This window comes from Brienomyrus brachyistius, chromosome 22 (genome assembly GCF_023856365.1).
Source record: "Brienomyrus brachyistius isolate T26 chromosome 22, BBRACH_0.4, whole genome shotgun sequence".
Taxonomy (NCBI): Eukaryota; Metazoa; Chordata; class Actinopteri; order Osteoglossiformes; family Mormyridae; genus Brienomyrus; species Brienomyrus brachyistius.
Window position 1 is genome coordinate 11830042 of NC_064554.1, and position 18025 is coordinate 11848066.

At 46.1% G+C, this 18025-nt stretch overlaps 1 protein-coding gene across 2 annotated transcripts; it reads left to right on the plus strand.

The window, feature by feature from the left end:
- Positions 1 to 1740: 1740 nt before the first annotated feature.
- On the plus strand, positions 1741 to 17721 carry gprc5ba (G protein-coupled receptor, class C, group 5, member Ba). Of its 2 annotated transcripts, none has more exons than XM_048991981.1 (4): positions 1741 to 2925; positions 12010 to 13029; positions 13127 to 13278; positions 13849 to 17721. In XM_048991981.1, exons 2-4 carry the CDS (start codon positions 12012 to 12014, stop codon positions 13891 to 13893), a joined length of 1215 nt encoding a protein of 404 aa, XP_048847938.1. In that variant the 5' UTR covers positions 1741 to 2925; positions 12010 to 12011; the 3' UTR covers positions 13894 to 17721. The 2 variants fall into 2 exon arrangements, with proteins under 2 accessions (XP_048847938.1, XP_048847939.1); XM_048991982.1 differs by having other exon boundaries at positions 13127 to 13236.
- The last annotated feature ends 304 nt before the right edge of the window (positions 17722 to 18025 follow it).

Genomic DNA, 18025 nt, shown 5'->3' on the forward strand with positions numbered 1-18025 from the left:
CCATTGGAGGCTGCTTAATTTCCACTGTAATTAAGCCACTGATTCTATCCCAGCGAGGGAATCCCCCAGGTTTCCCCGACAGGACATACCGGTGTCGTCTGCGTACACTTCTGTGTGTGCAAGGGTTCATTTTCTGTCCGTCCAACACACCGATGGAAAAAAGCTCAACATGGAAACAGAAACACACCAGTGTCCTGTGTCGACACATGAGTCAGCGCACGCCACTGCTCTTACTGTGCGTGCTTCCTGTGCCATTGGCCTTGCCCCACCTGCATCCTTCAGCTTGACAATTTTCCAACAGGATGGTGACCTAACATCCTCACTGATTTAATAATAGACAAACTCAGGGGCACCACCTGCAGGGAGGGACATGTCACTGCAAGAGAGAGCACACTTAAGGCAGTGGTTCCCAAACTCGGTCCTCGGGCCCCACTGCCCTGCTTGTTTTACAGCTATCCCTGCCCTGCACACTGCTGATTACCTGCATCAGGTTCGTTCAGTCAATCAGAAGCTGAAAGACAGCTGGGACTTGTGTGTGGGGCAGGGATAGCAGGGAAAACAAGCAGGGCAGTGGGGCCCGAGGACCGACTTTGAGAACCACTGACTTAGGGGAAGACTGTAATGTCCTTAAGCGAACAAGACAGTGACTGAGTCTACTCGTGCTGAGCTAGCTGGGAGTGCCAGGAGAATTGTGACTGACAGGACGACGATAGGGAGGTAATCCGCTTACGCGGATTGGGAGAGAAGCTTTCGCTGTGTTAGAGCAGACCTGGCAAGCTGGGAACACTGCAGCGAGGGACACAGCTCCCTACAGAGGCAGAGGTGTGAGGAACCGTACATGCTAAACCAAGCATAGCTCCCTTTTACACTGGAGCCAGCTCTAGAAATATTTTCCTAAATTGTGCCATGGTATATTCCCAGTACTCAGTGCACACAAGATCTTCAGCAACACATGACTCCATTTCCAAAAAATAAAAATGACCCGGACTGAAATTTTGAGGTTGTAAGGTGACTGTATGAGATCTTACCAGAGACACTCCAATGAAATCCAACGGAAAGCTGAACCAGTGAACATCTGATGGATACAAAAAAACAACAAGGAAGGTAAGTGACCAGACTCAGGAAATTGGATAAGGGAAGGAGAAATAGTTGCATTTGGGTGTTTATTACTAAATTGTGGCCAATTTAATGAATTTGCTGCTTCCAGTCCATAACATCCTTGCCAGGATGGAAAATGAATAAACATGTCCAGCAAATACAATCCCCCAAATCCACCATGGAACCGAAAGAGGATCAGGTTGCCTCCTCAACCCCCAATGGCCACCCCCCCCCCCCCCATTCATTATTAGACATATGCAGGTGAGAGCAGTTCTTGAAGTCAGAGCACGACTAATTCCTCTCTCTGTTACTCTGCAGCACTGAATTTAAGACGGAACAACAACACTCTGTAAAGGTGCAGTTTGGAAGGACGTGGGTATGAGAGAATTTACACCTGAAAACAATAAATAAATAAATTTGTCGCATGTCCCTGTCATGAGAGGGGCTGTTGAAACAGTTGTATTCTTATCGCCTCTCTCACATGTTAAGTGATGGTATCAGTATAAAAAGAACGAGTGACAACAGCCAGCTGATAAACATGTGGCATGGATCTCAAATCCCGGATAATTATAGCCTCCACTGACGGTGGTCATGCGGGGTGCAGCAGGACAGAGGGTCGGTAAAACGCTGTTCTCTCTGCTTTTGTCTGAACTGAAAGCACGTGAAAATAGGCGGGGAGGCAATTTTTCATTGTGCCGGGATTGTGATGGGCAATCAGTGGCTTTCGAGCTGGCTTGTAAACGCCACAAGCTCCGTGTGGGGAAAAAAGCCCTACAACGGTAATCTCAACAACAGGCAGGCACACGAAGCGAAAGGGGGGAAACATTAGAGCTGCCATTCACATTCAGATCAGGCTGAGAGCCGCTTTGCGCCCGGCGAGCTCTGCGCTTTCACGGGAGCTGAACAGCTGAGGACGCGCTTTTCTACGTGACGAAAAAACCGGAGACAACATATCGCTCGTGGTTGCTCTAGTCCATGGAAGAAAGTAAAGGGGGCTGCATTCATTGTGCACTTCCTATTTGGATTATTATTTCCATTATAATCCGCACGGGGGAGGGGGCCGACCAGCGAGTTTGAATCAAGGCGCCTTGAACCCCCCCCCCACTCCAGACAATAGATTAGGCAGAGGAGCTGTCCAGTTAGCGGTCAGCCTCACCAGAAGCTGGGGAGCGGGTAGCATTGACAGCCGCCCCCGGGAAGCTATTTTTGGGGACGGGGGAGGAGGCGACACCAAGGAAGACGGGCAAAAGAAAGCAAGAGGATCGCAGTCGCATCCGGACGGCTGATGTGTTTTCAGCGTCTCCACAAAGGAATTAAAAATTTCTGTTTCGTGCAACATTAACACGCACATTTAATGTTGGTCGTGCGCGTTCTGGTCAACCGCAACTCAGGAACTGACCGGAAAGAAAACTCGGTAATTTACAAACGGTATGACTCTGGTGCAATCTGTTTTAATATATCTACACAGATTTATATTTGATCAGCTAAGAAGGGGATTTTTTTTTCGGACGGAGAGCCTAACAAAGGATTTCCAAAGAAGGCAAGGCGAACAATAGCTCTCATCGCCCTTAGTAAAGTCCTCTTTCCTGCTCACCAAAGCGTACACGGGTGCGCGTCCGGAGCCGGCTGCAGTGGAGCCCCGGGCAGCGGTCAGACCCCGTCATTTGCTCAGTGCTGCAATTTGCGTTGGGAAATTTCCTGGAAGCGCGTATGGAAACAGCGACTCAAGCAGGAGCTTCTAAATCCGAAATGTGACTTTATCCATTTTCCCCCAGAACCACGCGACAGGTGTATTTTTTGCGATCAAGAAACTGTTTACATCTCAAGGTACGCAGATACTTACATAAAGTTGCATGCGTGGATTCTAAACGCCAGTTACATGTCTGTATTTACGTAAGTAGCGACGGTCAGCGCTTTGCATTTTATGGCTTATGTGATTTATCTAAACCAGAGAGCTTCTTCTCGGATTTGCCGTCACGAAATCTGCGGATATTATGATTGTCATGATGACTGACAGACGGACAGGGATCGTGCAAATACTGCACCAAAATGCAGCTTTTGCTTTGGCAGGCTGGGCTGCACGCTGTATTCTGCATGTCGTTTCGGGGAGGTTTGAGCCAGAAGTATGTTTACATGTAGCGTGGCCCCGACCTTTGCTTTCCATTGACGAAAGCAAATATCACCGTTGACAGCTGTTAGCTTTTTTAAGTATACCAACAATAATTACAACTACTAAACAATTGTTATCGTATACAGAGCTAAGAGAATATTTAGATTTATTGGTTTTATTATATAAAACGATCACAGGTGCTTTCGTGTCGTGCTTTAAGGGCTTTTGACGGAGACGGACATTGGCGAGGTAATCCCCCCCCCCCCCCCTGAAATGCGTGCTTCATTTATCTGCAGCTTATTTAACAAAAGTGCTCCTTAACAATGGCGTTGGCCAGCATAAACACGGAGGCTTGGGCCCCCCTGCCATAATTCCCCGACGTCAGCTTTGTTTTTGAATGACAGACTAATATTAGATTTTCGTAAACGATCATTTAGAAGTCGGAATTAAAATAAGATTTTCAGTTGGACGACAACAAAACAAAAATTTACTTGTAATCTTTACAGTCGCCTGGCCTTAACTGATTTTTAGATGATCTGTAATGCCCTTTCTGTCTATTATTTTATCTTTTATGTACAACAACATTTGGTACACAAAAAAAGGAATCCTTTAGCCCTCAATAATTTCCATTTCTTCGATAACCACCTAGTGTATTAATTGTGCTGAATTTAGACTAAAAACACAGTGTTTTTTTTACATTGAGGAATCCTGTCTTGTTTTTCTCTAGACACTCAATGGCAGCAGCATGCGTGTTCAGTCTCACACGCATGTGGCAGCACACGCATGTCCAGCAGTGTGTCTAATGAAGTTCTAGGCCCGCAGACATCTTGTATTCCATTTCCATCGAACGCATATCACCGGTGGTGACTACTACCAAATGTAAATGTCAACATGCTGTGTGGGCTTGTGGTGCACAGTAAGGACTACAGAAAGTGGGACTCAACACATAAGCTGCATCTTGGGGTGAACCCCCCCGAGCCGCATCCAGCCATGTTGAGAGGTTAAACGCCCAAGCTGTTAATTGTCAAGTCAATTAGCATATGGTCACACTGCAAGCCAAGGCATATGGTAATGAGTCCTAATTATCCGATGTAAGTATGTCTGCGTTCCCTTGTCGAAAACTGAATTGTTCATTTTTAGCTTGGGAAATGGCTCGTTTGGGGTTTTCCCCTCACTTCCATCCCTGCAAATCGGCCAGTGGCTGTAGGCAAGCACAGACGCATGCTGCCTGTCAGTCAAAGAGAGCCGCGGGGAGGGGGACGGGGGGGGCTGCGTGTCCAGGCCGTTCCTCCCTTCTCCTACACTGCTCGGTGCCATGAATATATATCTGGGTGAAGGATTTTGGGAGGGAGGCATTTTCAGGGTATGCGTGGTACCCGTCCAGCTGCAGTGAGAGCAGTGAGATAGGTGATGGTCGTGTAACAGGGAGCCATCAAAATAGGGTGGGCTCAAATTTTCTGATGGGGGGGAGGTGTTTTTCCTCTCCCAGTACCCACAGCAAACCCACACCCACGAAAGAACAGATGCTGGAGTCGATCCAGTGACTTGTGTAAGTCACATGGTATTGTGCGTGTCATGTAAGACAGTCGTGGTTAGTAATGTATACGGTGCGATGTATACGATGGCCAGCTGTTTGCAGTGCGTGTCTTCTGGGCTCGGTACTCATGGCCACTGGGTCAGGGATGCGTGCTCGTCACTGCAGAAAGCACCCTCCTCTGAACAGCCAATCGTGTTGCTGCTACCCAGCACTGAAAAACGCAGATGGATTTGAGCAGTTAGGTTACCATTCAGCTAAGTGTTAGAATGGGCAAGACACCTGATCTGAAGGACTTGGAACATGGTGTGGTTGTCGTGCTGGTTATAGCATCTCAGAAACAGCCACCTTCCTGGGATTCTCACACACTACAGTGTCAAGAGTTTGCTGAGGATGGTGTGATGAACCAAAACATCTAGTTAGGGGCTGATCCCACAAGTGCAAAAGCAACAGCTCAACAGCGGTGTACAGAATGGCTTCTGTGAATGCACAACTCATATACCTTTGATGTAACGCTGTAGCATCTCTGTACGTAACTGTACACTGTATCAGTGTACAACGCTGTGCAGTCTATATGTAGCTGTGCACTTTATCGTTGTATAACGCTGTGCTGTCTCTATGTAGCTGTACACTGTATCAGTGCGTAATGCTGTGCTGTCTCTATGTAGCTGTACACTGTATCAGTGTACAACGCTGTGCGGTCTATATGTAGTTGTACGCTGTATCAGTACATAATGCTGTGCTGTCTCTATGTAGCTGTACACTGTATCAATGCGTAATGCTGTACTGTCTATGTTGCTGTACACTGTATCAGTGTGTAATGCTATGCTGTGTCTATGTTGCTGTACACTGTATCAGTGCATAATGCTGTGCTGTGTCTATGTAGCTTTACACTGTATCAGTGCGTAATGCTGTGTCTATGTAGCTGTATACTGTGGAGTAAAGTTGTTGTAAATACTTACGAATTAAGCTTGATTTTAAAAAGCATCGATTAAAATTTGCCTTCTCAAATACTCAGCAATATGGCAGGAGGAGAATGGAGCGTAGCATATGAGGGTTCGGAGAAAAAGTCTCAATAGTGTGGGAGTGTCACATTAAAAGGGAATGAAAATGCATTCATTGCAGAACTTAAATACCATGTAAATCGGCACGATTGCAACGCAACAACATCTAATATGAAGACACCTATGGACTGACACCCCCAGTAATCCCACGTTAGCAGGGGCTTATGTCCTGTTCCATTGAGCTTGGAAGTTGCAAATTCCGAGTTCCTAGTTGGAAATTTCAGACGGAACGCCCCATGAAGTCGGAATACAGACAAACCTCTGCAACTCCGACCTCAGAATTTAAGATGGCTGCCCCCATCATCAACAGAAGTGAAAGCTGTAGTTATATACTGTTTATTGGCACATACATCTTATTTGTGGCTCATTAAATCAGTCGTACACAAAGTACTGTCCAGCTGCTATCTGTGGACATGTTGCTACAGTGTTTGTATGCGTAAAATCCTGCACAATGCGTTGTTATGAACTGGTATCGCTAACAATGAACCTGGCTAGAACTGAAGCTTGTTTCAGAAAGCAGGATTTCTTGCTTAGCAGGATAACTAGTCAGATTTAAGGTAGTCTGGGCTAAATGTAAGTGAATGAAAATAAAGGCCATTTAAGTTGGGGTACCTTAAATCTGACAAGTCAATTGGGTAAGCAACAGATTCTGCTTATTAATGGTTTAAATGGTATAAATGGTTTTTCGGCGTGTTACACAGGAACGTATTTGAGTCGCAGATAAAGGAAACATCCGGCAGATGAGCAGAACTTATGCAAGTAATTATTTAATTGTATAATAGCAGAAAGTATTTAAATTAGAAACCAAAATCTAATGATTTCCCAGACTCTTAGCGCATTCCCATCCAGGCAGTCTGACACCCCCACAGGTTAGCCATAGATAAGCCATGTGCCCTTTTAGCCTCTTGAAGTTGACACAAATTAAAAAGGCAGAAAGTGCTACCAATAAATCACTTGCTTTTTGCTCAATATCGTCCCTGTGGAATCTTGAAAATGTCCATCCAGTAGAAGGTGAGTGTCTTTTGGCGACTGGTTCCTGCGTGCTTTTCTCCTCCTCGGTCATCTTGTTAAACTTCTCATAAACTCGCCAGACTGTCTGTGACTGACTCCAACGGCAAGGACAGAAATCATTATGACTGGCTTGGAGAGCCCAAGCGGAGCCCACGCAAAAGCAGTGGCGGTAAACTTTAAACTGATTTTCTTTAACACGTACTGGATAATCTTGAAAAGTTCACTACAGTTCTTGTCATCTGAAAATTGCATGTGCATTACTGTCGTGAGCCCCACGTAGTACTGAGTGAAGAGGAGAGCCTGAATTGACCATATAGGTGAATCAGTGAGTGTACAACCTTCTGTTTGCATCCCCTCCAGGATTGATTCCTGCCTCAAGGCAGTTGCTATATATATGTAACAGGTGGGCGATCGATATGGTCAAAATGTCTATGATATTGATCATGATTTTTTGTTTTGAACCAATTCTTCCTCATCAGCCTTGCTGCACACTCTTTATTCAACAGCGCAGCTGATCAGTTTACAGACTGTGTGCAGTTTACTATGTGACATGAGTGCGATATCTGCTACGTTCCTATATAACGTAAACTGTGGTTTAAGTGAGTCGACTGCTTAGAAAAAATCAGTTAAGGTTTTAGTTTAAGTGAGATATACAGAAAGAGAAATTGCTTCGTTTCACATCGGTTGATTTGTTGTAGTATTCACATCGGTTGATTGTTGTAGTATCGTTGTAGACTTCAGGTGACGGTTGTCGGTATGTCCTGCCGTTATAATAATAGTGTTAAGTAGTGCATTTGTAACCTAGCTGGCATTTATTGAGAAGTCACCCTAGCTGCAGCCAGGTTACCCCCTAAGCGACTGTATGTCAGGCAGGACACTTGGAGCTTGGACAGGATTTGTAAACTGCCATTTCAATCAATAGGACTGAATTTTTACTTACTCACTGAGTTCTTGCTGATTGGTCAGTCGCCTAGAATCATGCGTGTGTCACTAATGTTAGTGTGAAACAGCTGTATGAGTCTTTCAGTCAAGGAAACAAACCCGTTAAAGCACAAGAAGAACTGAAGTATTTAGTCAAGCACCGGAGCCTCTCGGTTTTAAAGAAGTTTATTAAACCTGAAGTAGCCTTGCTGACATGATTAGGGGGTAACCCTAGGCGAAGGTGAGTTTTCAATAAATGCACTGTAACAGTGTAAATGTGTGTGCAGTGTCACAACGGCCCGGGCGAGGCATCCCCAGCAGGCATTACGGTGGCCGAGAAAACCCAGTTAAATTCAAAATAAAGAAACGCACGTCTCATAGAAAAACGCGCTGCAAAGCAACAAAGCATATTATTCAAGTTCACAAGGAACCTGCAAATTCATAGATGCTACGCAAATTCAGAAAACACTTACAGCAAAACGACAACACATGCGAACCACGTCTTACACAAGCGCCTCACGTTCACAGATGCGCCGCAAATATAGAAAACCGCAACCTCGGAAACGTGCTGCAAATAGTCACAACGCAACGGAAGTCTTTCCGGGGGGTGCTTTTCCGGATGGGCACATGCCCGTAATAAATGTTTTTAACATAAACATTTAAACTTTGCTATTAATCTGGCACACTGCATGGTTTTAAGTTACCGTAAACAATCAGTGGCAGCTGTATTTTTGATTATCCTGTGTTTCTCTCTGTGCGATTATAGGCTATAGTACAGCAGTTATCAATCACATTAATCCTACCATTTACCACACAGCTTCTTGGTTATTGTTGTGGCAATCTGTTCAAATAAAAGATACAATGGAAACCGCATACAGTGATCACGTCTGCCCGGGTGAAATTGACTATAAGTGGATGATCATTATAACAGATTTTTTTTTCTTCCTTATGTCTCAGGTAGATTACCATCTAACTGACATGTATATTTCTTACATGAATATAAGGTAATAAAACGGACAGCGTCACTATTGACATAATTTTGATTTCAAACTACAACACAACCGTGTCAAACGCTCTTGAAATTACAGCAATGGCTGTAATCGAACGGCTCTATTGAAAAGTACGCCCGGACAGAGTGTCCTCCGGAAACACTTCTGTTGTGTTGTGACTATTTGCAGCGCGTTTTCGAAGTTGTGGTTGTTTTCTGTATTTGCAGTGCGTCTGTGAATGTGCCCCGCTTTTGCAAAATGTGGTTCGCCTGTGTTGTCATTTTGACGTTTTCTGAATTTGTGTAGCGTCTATGAATTTGCAATGTGTTTGCAAATGCGTTGTGAACTTGAATAATATCCTTTGTTGCTTTACAGTGTGTTTTTCCATTAGACGCGTTTTTTATTTTGAATTTCACTGGGCTTTCTCGACCCCCGTAAGGCAAAGAGTTCAGATAAGTACAGCTGGTATAAAGGGAGAGAGGAAAAAAAAGAGAGGAGAGTTGGGGGGAGCACATAATAAGGATGAAGAGTCATGGCGGGAGGGGGGTGTGTGAGCAGAAGAGGTTCTTAGCACACTCCTTTGCTTGGGGGTGGGGTGGTGGCTATTGGAGACCCACAGAGTGGATGGGGGGGAGAGAGAGACAAACAAGATGTTTAAATATGAATGCAAAGGAGACAGAAAGGGGCCTGGGAGAAAGTCTCCGGGAATGTGGTGTCCCCCTGCTCTGGGGTGAGTGAGGAGGCAGGATAAAACAGAGCCCCCTTAGTCCACCCACCCCCATTCAGCCACGGGAGGGGAGGGGGGGCTCCATCACAATGCAGCCAAACCCTCATTCCCAATTAATAACCAGCAATGTCGGGATGCATTGCACCAAAACAGTAGCATCGTACAAGGGTTTCCTGAAATGCCATTAACCACCATCACAAACACAAATGAATGCATTTTTGTCTGCATTATTACACCGCCCTGCTCCTGCAGCACATTAATGAGTGCTGGAGCAGACAGGTGGGTAGACGGCTCTTGGCAAGAGCTTTCCTGCCTTTGTGAATGTGAAAAGCACAGCACGCATGAAGAGGACAGCAGACACGAAAGGCAGAGCGCATGTGAAAAACACAGCGGGCACAGCATGCATAATGCACAGCATGCGTGAAACCTACAGAGTGTGCAAAACACGCAGCATGGGCAAAACCACAGTGTGCAAAACACTGCGCACCACAGCATGCCCAAAAAAGCGTAGTACACATGAAAAGCAGTGTGTGTGCAAAGCATGAGGCAGCACATAAAATGCACCACGCACACAAAACACATAGCACATTTGAAAAGAATTGTGTGTGAAAAGCACAGAACATGCAAAAAAGCACCACACATGAGAAGAGCGTGGACCGTGCAAAATGCACAGCACACATGAAAAGCACAGCATGCACGAAAGGAACAGTGCAGACAAAAAGCACAGCGTGAGAGAAAGGCATGCGAACATGCAAAAATAAAAACAAACCATGCAAAACGCACAGCATGTGCAAAATGCACAAGGTGTGCAAAAAGCACAGCACTTGTAAATGCATCACTTTCCAAGCATGCTCGCTACATTAGTACATAGTTCACACTGAAGTGTGAAATGCACAACTAAAATTCACCGTACTGCCCACAGCATACTCCCTGTATGAGGGTGACCTGGCAGCCCTCTCCTCTCCCAAATCCCCCATTTTCCTCCATTCCTCCCCCAGCCTTTTGTCCCACACCCCCACTCTTGTAAAAAGTCTGCCACCATTAAGCAGAGAGCATTCCGCTCCTCCAGGCTGCGCCTACCTCATCTCCGCCCAGCTCCTCGCTGAAAGCTGTTTGCTCTTTGAAAGTGCTCTCCACGTCACATGTAGGTGTTACTGTTTGCCAAACCGGTATTGTGCAATTTCCCAGATGGAAACTGGCAGGTCGAAACAGCCTTTCATATATAGAAACTCCAAAGTAATCTAAGCATTTGAATAATATTTGAAACAGCGGTATTAAATGCAATATCAATATTCTTGTTGCATCAATACATTAAAGCTTAATTACTTGCTACCTCCATTCATCCATCTTCCAAATGCTTATCCTGAGCAGGATTGTGTGCTAGTCCGGACCAGGCAGGGCACGAAGCAGTGGGCTACTCTGGACAGATATTCAGGGACAAATACTCACAAACATACACAGTCATGTACTATGAGCAATTTATAGTTGTTAATTAGTGTAACTGCATGTCTCTGGGAGGAAGCCAGAGTGGGAAAAAACTGAAGGCTGTAAATTGTTTAAAAATTGTTAATGAGATCATTGCTTTATTATCTATATGGATGTATCTCATAATATCAATGCTGGCTGCTCCCAGGAGATTTAGATGCCCCCAGCGCTGACGGTCATTTGGAGTAGAGCCATCACTCTGGCAAGCTTCCATTCTTGACTCTCCTCTTGACCTCTGGAATTCTGGGACACCAGGAGCTCCCTGCAGAGCATCACCTGAAATACTACATATTTCATAATCGTAACTAAGCCCCTGTAGTATACAATGGGCAGCAGTAAACTACAACTCCTGGATTGGGGGCATTGGCCAGCTCTACGTACTTCTGGGTTGGGGGGCGGCAGCCAGTCCTACATACTGCTGGGGCGGGGGCAAGGTCTCAGCTAGGGCTTCATTGAGACCTTGGGGCCACAGGCTAATAGAGTGAGTTGTGTTTTCACACAACACCCCCCCCCCAATAATTTTGAGCTCCTAGTGTGTACAAAGCAGCCGTTATAAGGACTTTAAGACTCTTTGCTGACTGCCCTTGGTGATGCCGTATCATTCCTTGATTATTCCTTCTCTTGCTACTCTGTCCTTAGATGCTCTAATCGCCTCATTAAAGATTTACAGGGAAAGGATGTGTTTGCCCATGTCCAGGACACTGTGTACCAACGAATACGCCACTTTGCCTCTACCAAATCTGACTGGCTGCTTTATTTCTCCAAAACGTTAAACAGACTACTGAGCATCTTCTACATTCCTGACTAAGCCGAGGTTTTATCTTTGTTTCAGTTGCTTTGGTGTATCATGCCCATGTAGCGAGCTTATTATCTTTGTACAGTGGTGCGTTCTGCTTTTTAAGAAGGTGCCCACAATCTCACTCACTCCTCAGACATTGGGTCGGTCTGCTTGTGACCTGAGATGCGTCCTGCACAACTGTACAGTTTTTCATGGGACTAAAGCCTCTTCCACCCAAAAATTGATTCTATTCTCTCTCTCTCCCCCCTCTCCTTTCCTCTCTCTCCGCCAGTGATGGCATCCCCTTCCATGATCTTCGGTCTCCTCCTCCTCTCCCTTGTGGGCGGTGGCTTTTCAGAAGATGAGGCTTCCCCTCGTGGCTGCGGCTCCTTCCTGAAGAGGCCCCTCACCGCGCTGTGCGACCTGGACGCGGTGTGGGGCGTGGCGGTGGAGGCGGCGGCTGGCGGCGCAGCCCTGGCCTCACTCATCCTGGCGCTGGTGCTGCTTTGCCGGCTGCGGCGAATCACCGAAGCTGAGAAGCGCAGTGGGGTGGCGGCACTGCTCCTGCTGCTCGGCGCCATCGTCGGCCTCTGTGCCCTCAGCTTCGCGTACCTCATCGAGCGAGATGAGCGTCTCTGTATCATCCGGCGCGCCCTCTGGGGGGCGCTGTTCGCCACGTGCTTTGCCTGCCTGGTGACCCAGGGTGTGCGGCTGCGCCGGTTGGTGCGCGGCGCCCGCGGTCCCAGCGGCTGTGCCCTGGCAGGGCTGGCAGTGGGCTTGGCCACGGTGCAGGGTATCATCGCCGCTGAGTGGATCCTGTTGACGGTAGTGCGTCAGGGCCAGCCAGCCTGTCAGTATCAGCCGCTGGACTTCGCCTTGGCCTGCACCTATGTGCTGGTCCTGCTCGTCACATCTCTGGTGGTTGCGGCCTGCGGCCTGTGCGGGGAGCAGTCACAGTGGAAATGCAACGTTGCATGGCTGCTCGCCACCTGCATCGCCTCCGTCCTGCTGTGGGCCGCCTGGCTGATCTTCTATCTGTACGGCAACGTGGCTCTCGGCCTGTCCTCCACCTGGGACGACCCGGCTCAGGCGGTGGTGTTGGTGGCGCAGGCCTGGCTGCTGCTGATGCTCCACGCCGCCCCCGAGGCCCATGCCTGCCTGCGTCCCGCCCCGCAACCTACGGGTCCCGATTACTTTGACACCTCGCAGGCCCCACCCCGCCTGAGGGAGGCCAGCTTCGATGAGGACATTCCCCTGTCCCACCGGCAGTTTGGGGAGAACCAGGGCTTCTCATTTGAAGACAGTAACACAGGTACGATGCTTTCACTTTACCGCTGTGACCTCCTGTGTTAGTGTGTGTTTGAGAGGGAGCACGGCTCTCACTCTGTCCTGCCCACCCCCGCATGCAGCTCGTTCCGGAAGTCAGCGGAACGGCAACACAGGAACAAGGCCCAGCGCCCCCTTCCGCAGCAACGTCTACCAGCCCACTGAGATGACCATGATCCTAAACGGCGGGGCGGTGAGTGCAGCTCCTCATTCAGCAGCTCACACACACGCACAGGTTTGTAATTATATCTTTGTGGGGACTCTGCATTCATTTCTGTGGGGAAAACTCTAATATGAACATGACGACCTTAACCCCTACCCAGCTCTAACCTTAACCATAAGTAACCAAACAAAATACACGACTTTTGGCAATTTTACTTTTTTGATTAGATCCACAGATTTTTATAACATTGAGGTTATCCAGATGGGGACCTGAAGAAGTGTCCCCAAAAGTATGTTTCAGGTTTTACCGCACTTTGGGGACATTTTTGTCCCCAAAAGTGATCTGTGAAACCCCCCCCCCACCACACACACACACACACACACACACACACTGAAGTGACCCAAACACTCAACTGAAAATACTGGTTTGATCTTTCCTCGATACTAAGATCTCACCTGCCCCGAGCCTAAACACCACGACTGCAGGTCCCATCAGAACTGGGTTGCACCCCCATCAATGTGAATCACACCGCGCTCTTAAGCGGGTTCACGTCTATAACCCCACTAACATCCCAATCAAAAATTTCAAGTGCTCCCAGTGAACTGCTCACACGGTCACTAAATACCCGTCTCTCACCCGTAGGTGCCGTCCGCACCCCCAACCTATACTGGCCGGCAGCTGTGGTGAGCGCTGGCGTGAGGGGGGGCAGGAGACTAGAGGTCTGTCTCCAGGATTCTGAGTATCGGCTAAAGGACATTTGCGTCTTTCATTTTCTGCTGTTGTTGTTGTTTTCTGAGGCTGCGATACCAAGCGACACCCCCAGCTCATGGAGACAGTCCAGGAGCGGCAGAGTCCTCTGTGACATTAACTAATGGACAGACTGTGGCAGCCCACTGAGGGAAGGACAGGAAGGAATTTGCACCTATAAATATATATATATTAGTTGTTTAAAATATATATGATCAGCTGTGGAACTGGTGTGTGTTTTTTTAGCTAAAGGGTTAAACACACTTTTAATAGTTATTCCTCATACCCTACATGAGATTCTCTAATATTGATTTGTATTTTATATCATTTAATATGGTTTACTAAAGCTTTAATTTTATTTAGCATTATAACAGCATAGACCCAGAACTGCAGAGAGCGGCGTCCGTGCAGGAGTGTGACAGCATGATCAACCCTCCGACTGGCAGGACGCCGATGTACGTCGGTGTGTGTTTGTGCATTTATGACACGCTGACTTTGGACTTTATAACTCCAGTTTCAGATGTAATGCTTTCCTCAGAGGTCCCACATTAATGGACATGGACCTGCAGGAGAACCAGTGAATTTAGACCTTTGATTTTGTAAGCCAGACTATTTGTAGCCCGGATGAGAATCCATATCAGCTTTTTTTTTTTGACTAGAGGAAGAAAGATCATTTTATTGTATTGTGGGAAAAATAAGAAAAATTCACCACCTCACCATCTAATAGTGTATTTAGAAACATTCAGTGTCCGAGGTTAATTAGTGTTTACACACCCTTGGTATTTTCCTGTATTTTCTGTTCATTTTCTCACCACACCACAGGCATTGTGATCTGAATGGTCTTGCAGATGTTGATTACATAAAAATCAAGGTGCCCCCACAGCTTGAAAGGTCCCCCTCCCCGTTTGGAAAGACATTCTTCTGGCACTACAGTGGTGACAGATAGTTGGTTGTGAGCGCTTCCCCCATCAGACCATCTCTGACTGGGACATCGACGGCTTGCCGTTTGTGGGCCTGGAGGGGTCTGGGGGCAGCTGTGCAGTAACAGCAGGCACTCAGGGACCGGCAGAGAGGGGAGTGAGCTGTCAGTCTAGGTCCCGCTACTCTGTGTCCAGGGACTGTATGCTTCAAAATGCGAAAGTGGAATGCGACCGGGCTTCCTCGACAACATGCCCATTGAAACAAGCCAAACTCATCGGGGGAGGGGACGGCCCCCATTTGTGTCTCTATCGTGATGGAGTCACTCTGGTGGCTGGTTTCTAGCTGGCCCCTGGGGCTCCACGAGGGAGGGAGCGCTCCAAAAGTAGTGGCAGCACTGAGGGCGCCCATAGGAGTGCCCGCCCGCCCAATCTCTGCCGTGGTGCTGCCCGACCACCCGGGGGAACAAGCTGGGTGTCCTCGCTAACAAAAGGTCGCTACGTCTCTACTGTGCCAAGAGGGAGCCCTTGATCGGACAGGGGCTTGTGCATCCTGGGATGCCCGTAGTAGAGACTGGAGGATGCATCTCCCCTTCTGCACAGTGGTGACGGCAAAATGCTTCATTTTTTACAAAACATCAATTAGACATGCTAATATGAAATCAGTTTTTTTGTTTAATGTGTGAATGGGTTTATTCAGTTAGGTTAAATGTCTGGCTTTTTTTGTAACAGATATTTAAAAGTTCGTAAAACAATTTGATATAATATCTCTAGGCTTGTATTGGAATTTATTGAACTGTGATTATTTTTAAGAATATTATCTCGATACTTCTGGGAAAGACCCAGCTGATTATCTCCCCCGCTGTTCCCAGCGTGGCCTGGCTGGCTACATGTAGTCACTCAGCCACTGCTCAGATCTTTTACTCTACTTAGATTTTGAGAAATTTTACAATGTGGGTGTTTTAGGTATATCGAGATGATTGTTCTCTTTCGCACTTTATGAAGGCTATAACAGAATCTGCATATATATGAAGTAAGGGGCTGTCCCTGTCCTCAGCCAGAACAGAATAAAGGGAAAGGCCACAGGAGTCACAGGAGTCACAGAAGACTTACTGTTGAGTCCAGACCACTCTAGATATCATGATACAGATTGACAGAGGTGAGAACAAGGCATTGGCTTTCAAGTAACAAGCAAGGATTATATTCACACTTGTTCAGAACTTGTAGCTTAGGACTTGAGACTCTGATTTGTTGACTTAGAGCTTGAGCGATAAAACTTGAGACTTACTTATTACTTGAAAGTCAGTGACTTAATTCCACTTCTGCAGATTCATGTTAACACAGTAGAGCAGGGTATTACTTTATACTTACACCAGGGTACCAGCTTTTGGCCCATAAATGGGTACATACTTACATCATCTGAGGGGCAAAAAATGTGGCCAGTTTAGCATCAGTGTCCATCGGAAACAGCAGTAGTTTTCAGTCATACGTTGTATTGAACATTTAGCATTAAAGAGGCAAGAGAGGCATTGGTCACGGGGGCAGCAGTGTTTGATTTGGCAGTTTTTGGTTCCTACAGCAGAATCTTCCAACATCTTCTAATGTCTATCTGTGCAGTGTAAGCGTGTTAGCATCTCAATGTGTATTCTGCCCTTGCAAGAGTACACAGAAACCCCCCACCCCACCACCAAATAGTGGAACATTCCAGTTCTTGTCAAATTATAACATTTATGCAGTGATGTGACAAGTTATGAATGTCCAGGTTAACAGATGAGGGATGATTATTTCTTCATGACCTCAGTAAGTCAGGGCCAACAGTGGGCTACGGGACCCAGAGCCGAGGGAGCACTGGGAACAGTCCCGATCAAGCTTTTTCACCAGTGCAACTTTTAACGTGTGTTTACAAGTATAATACGATCAAAAAACAAAGGTAACACATTACTTGAAGGGACACAAATAGGGTAGTATCATGTATTAATTACGTATTAATTAACTACGAACTAAGTGTTAGTTACAAACTGATCTCATGTTTATCATTAACGAATTGTCACATCTTTTCTCAAGCAAGTGCTACATTTCTTACTATAGCAGTTAATTATGTAAACCTTTGTGGACTACTGAAGGAACCACCGAAGGAAGTACTGTATGAAATAATAATGAATAACAAATGTAAAATATTGCTGTCAATTTTGTTCATCGTTAATGAATTGTGACAGATCATTTATGCCAAGTAGTTACTATATTTGTTACTATATCTGTTAATTCTGTAACTCTTAGTGAACTACTGAAGGAACAACTGAAAGAACTACTAATGAATAACACAATTGAAAGTCATGTTTGTTCATCATTAATGAATCATGACATCTTTCATCTTAGTAACTTGATTTGTTCATGATGTGAACTTCAGTAGTAACTAATTACTAAGTATTTTTGTCCCCTCAAATAACTTGTTGCCAATATGATTAAACAATTAAGTAAACAGGGTTACAACACAATAGTTTAACGGATTGTTTTAGCTTCTTACTTTATATGTTTTGATAAATCTCTCAGTAGTTTTAGCTCTGTATGAACCAAGGGGATGGAACATCACTGTTAACAGTTACACAGAAGTTGTGTCTCTTTTGCTTGACTGCTCACCTAGAAACACTCCTTTGACTGAAATGGTCACTAACCTGCCTCTCCTCACTGGCTCGTCCCCGAACAGCCGGTGGGGGTCTGTGGAAGTGTGTCACAGCTGTGACTGTGCCGTCATGCAGCATGCCTGTGTACGAACCCCAACCCCCAACGAGGTCGATCGCTGTTTCTGTCAACAGTTCGGGTGATCATTCAATAAACTGTGACCTTTCTACTGGCTCGTTTTAGCGTGTCGTTTGTTCATGTAGGAAATGTCTGTGGTATCATGGCACCTTTAAAGGATTTCAGTCACTGACTAGATAAATGTTTTGAAGGTGAAGATTTAGTACATCAAATGGCACTAAGCTCAACACTTCTTTAATGTATATTGGAGTATTTGTATGATCCTTCCTAATTCTATCCAAGTATCCAAAATAATAGACTGTCTTGAAGTCTATAAACACCCAGTTGCTTGTCATGGGACTGTTGCTTGTCATGTGACTGTTGTGGAGCTCAGACACTACATGGTTATTGGTATCAGT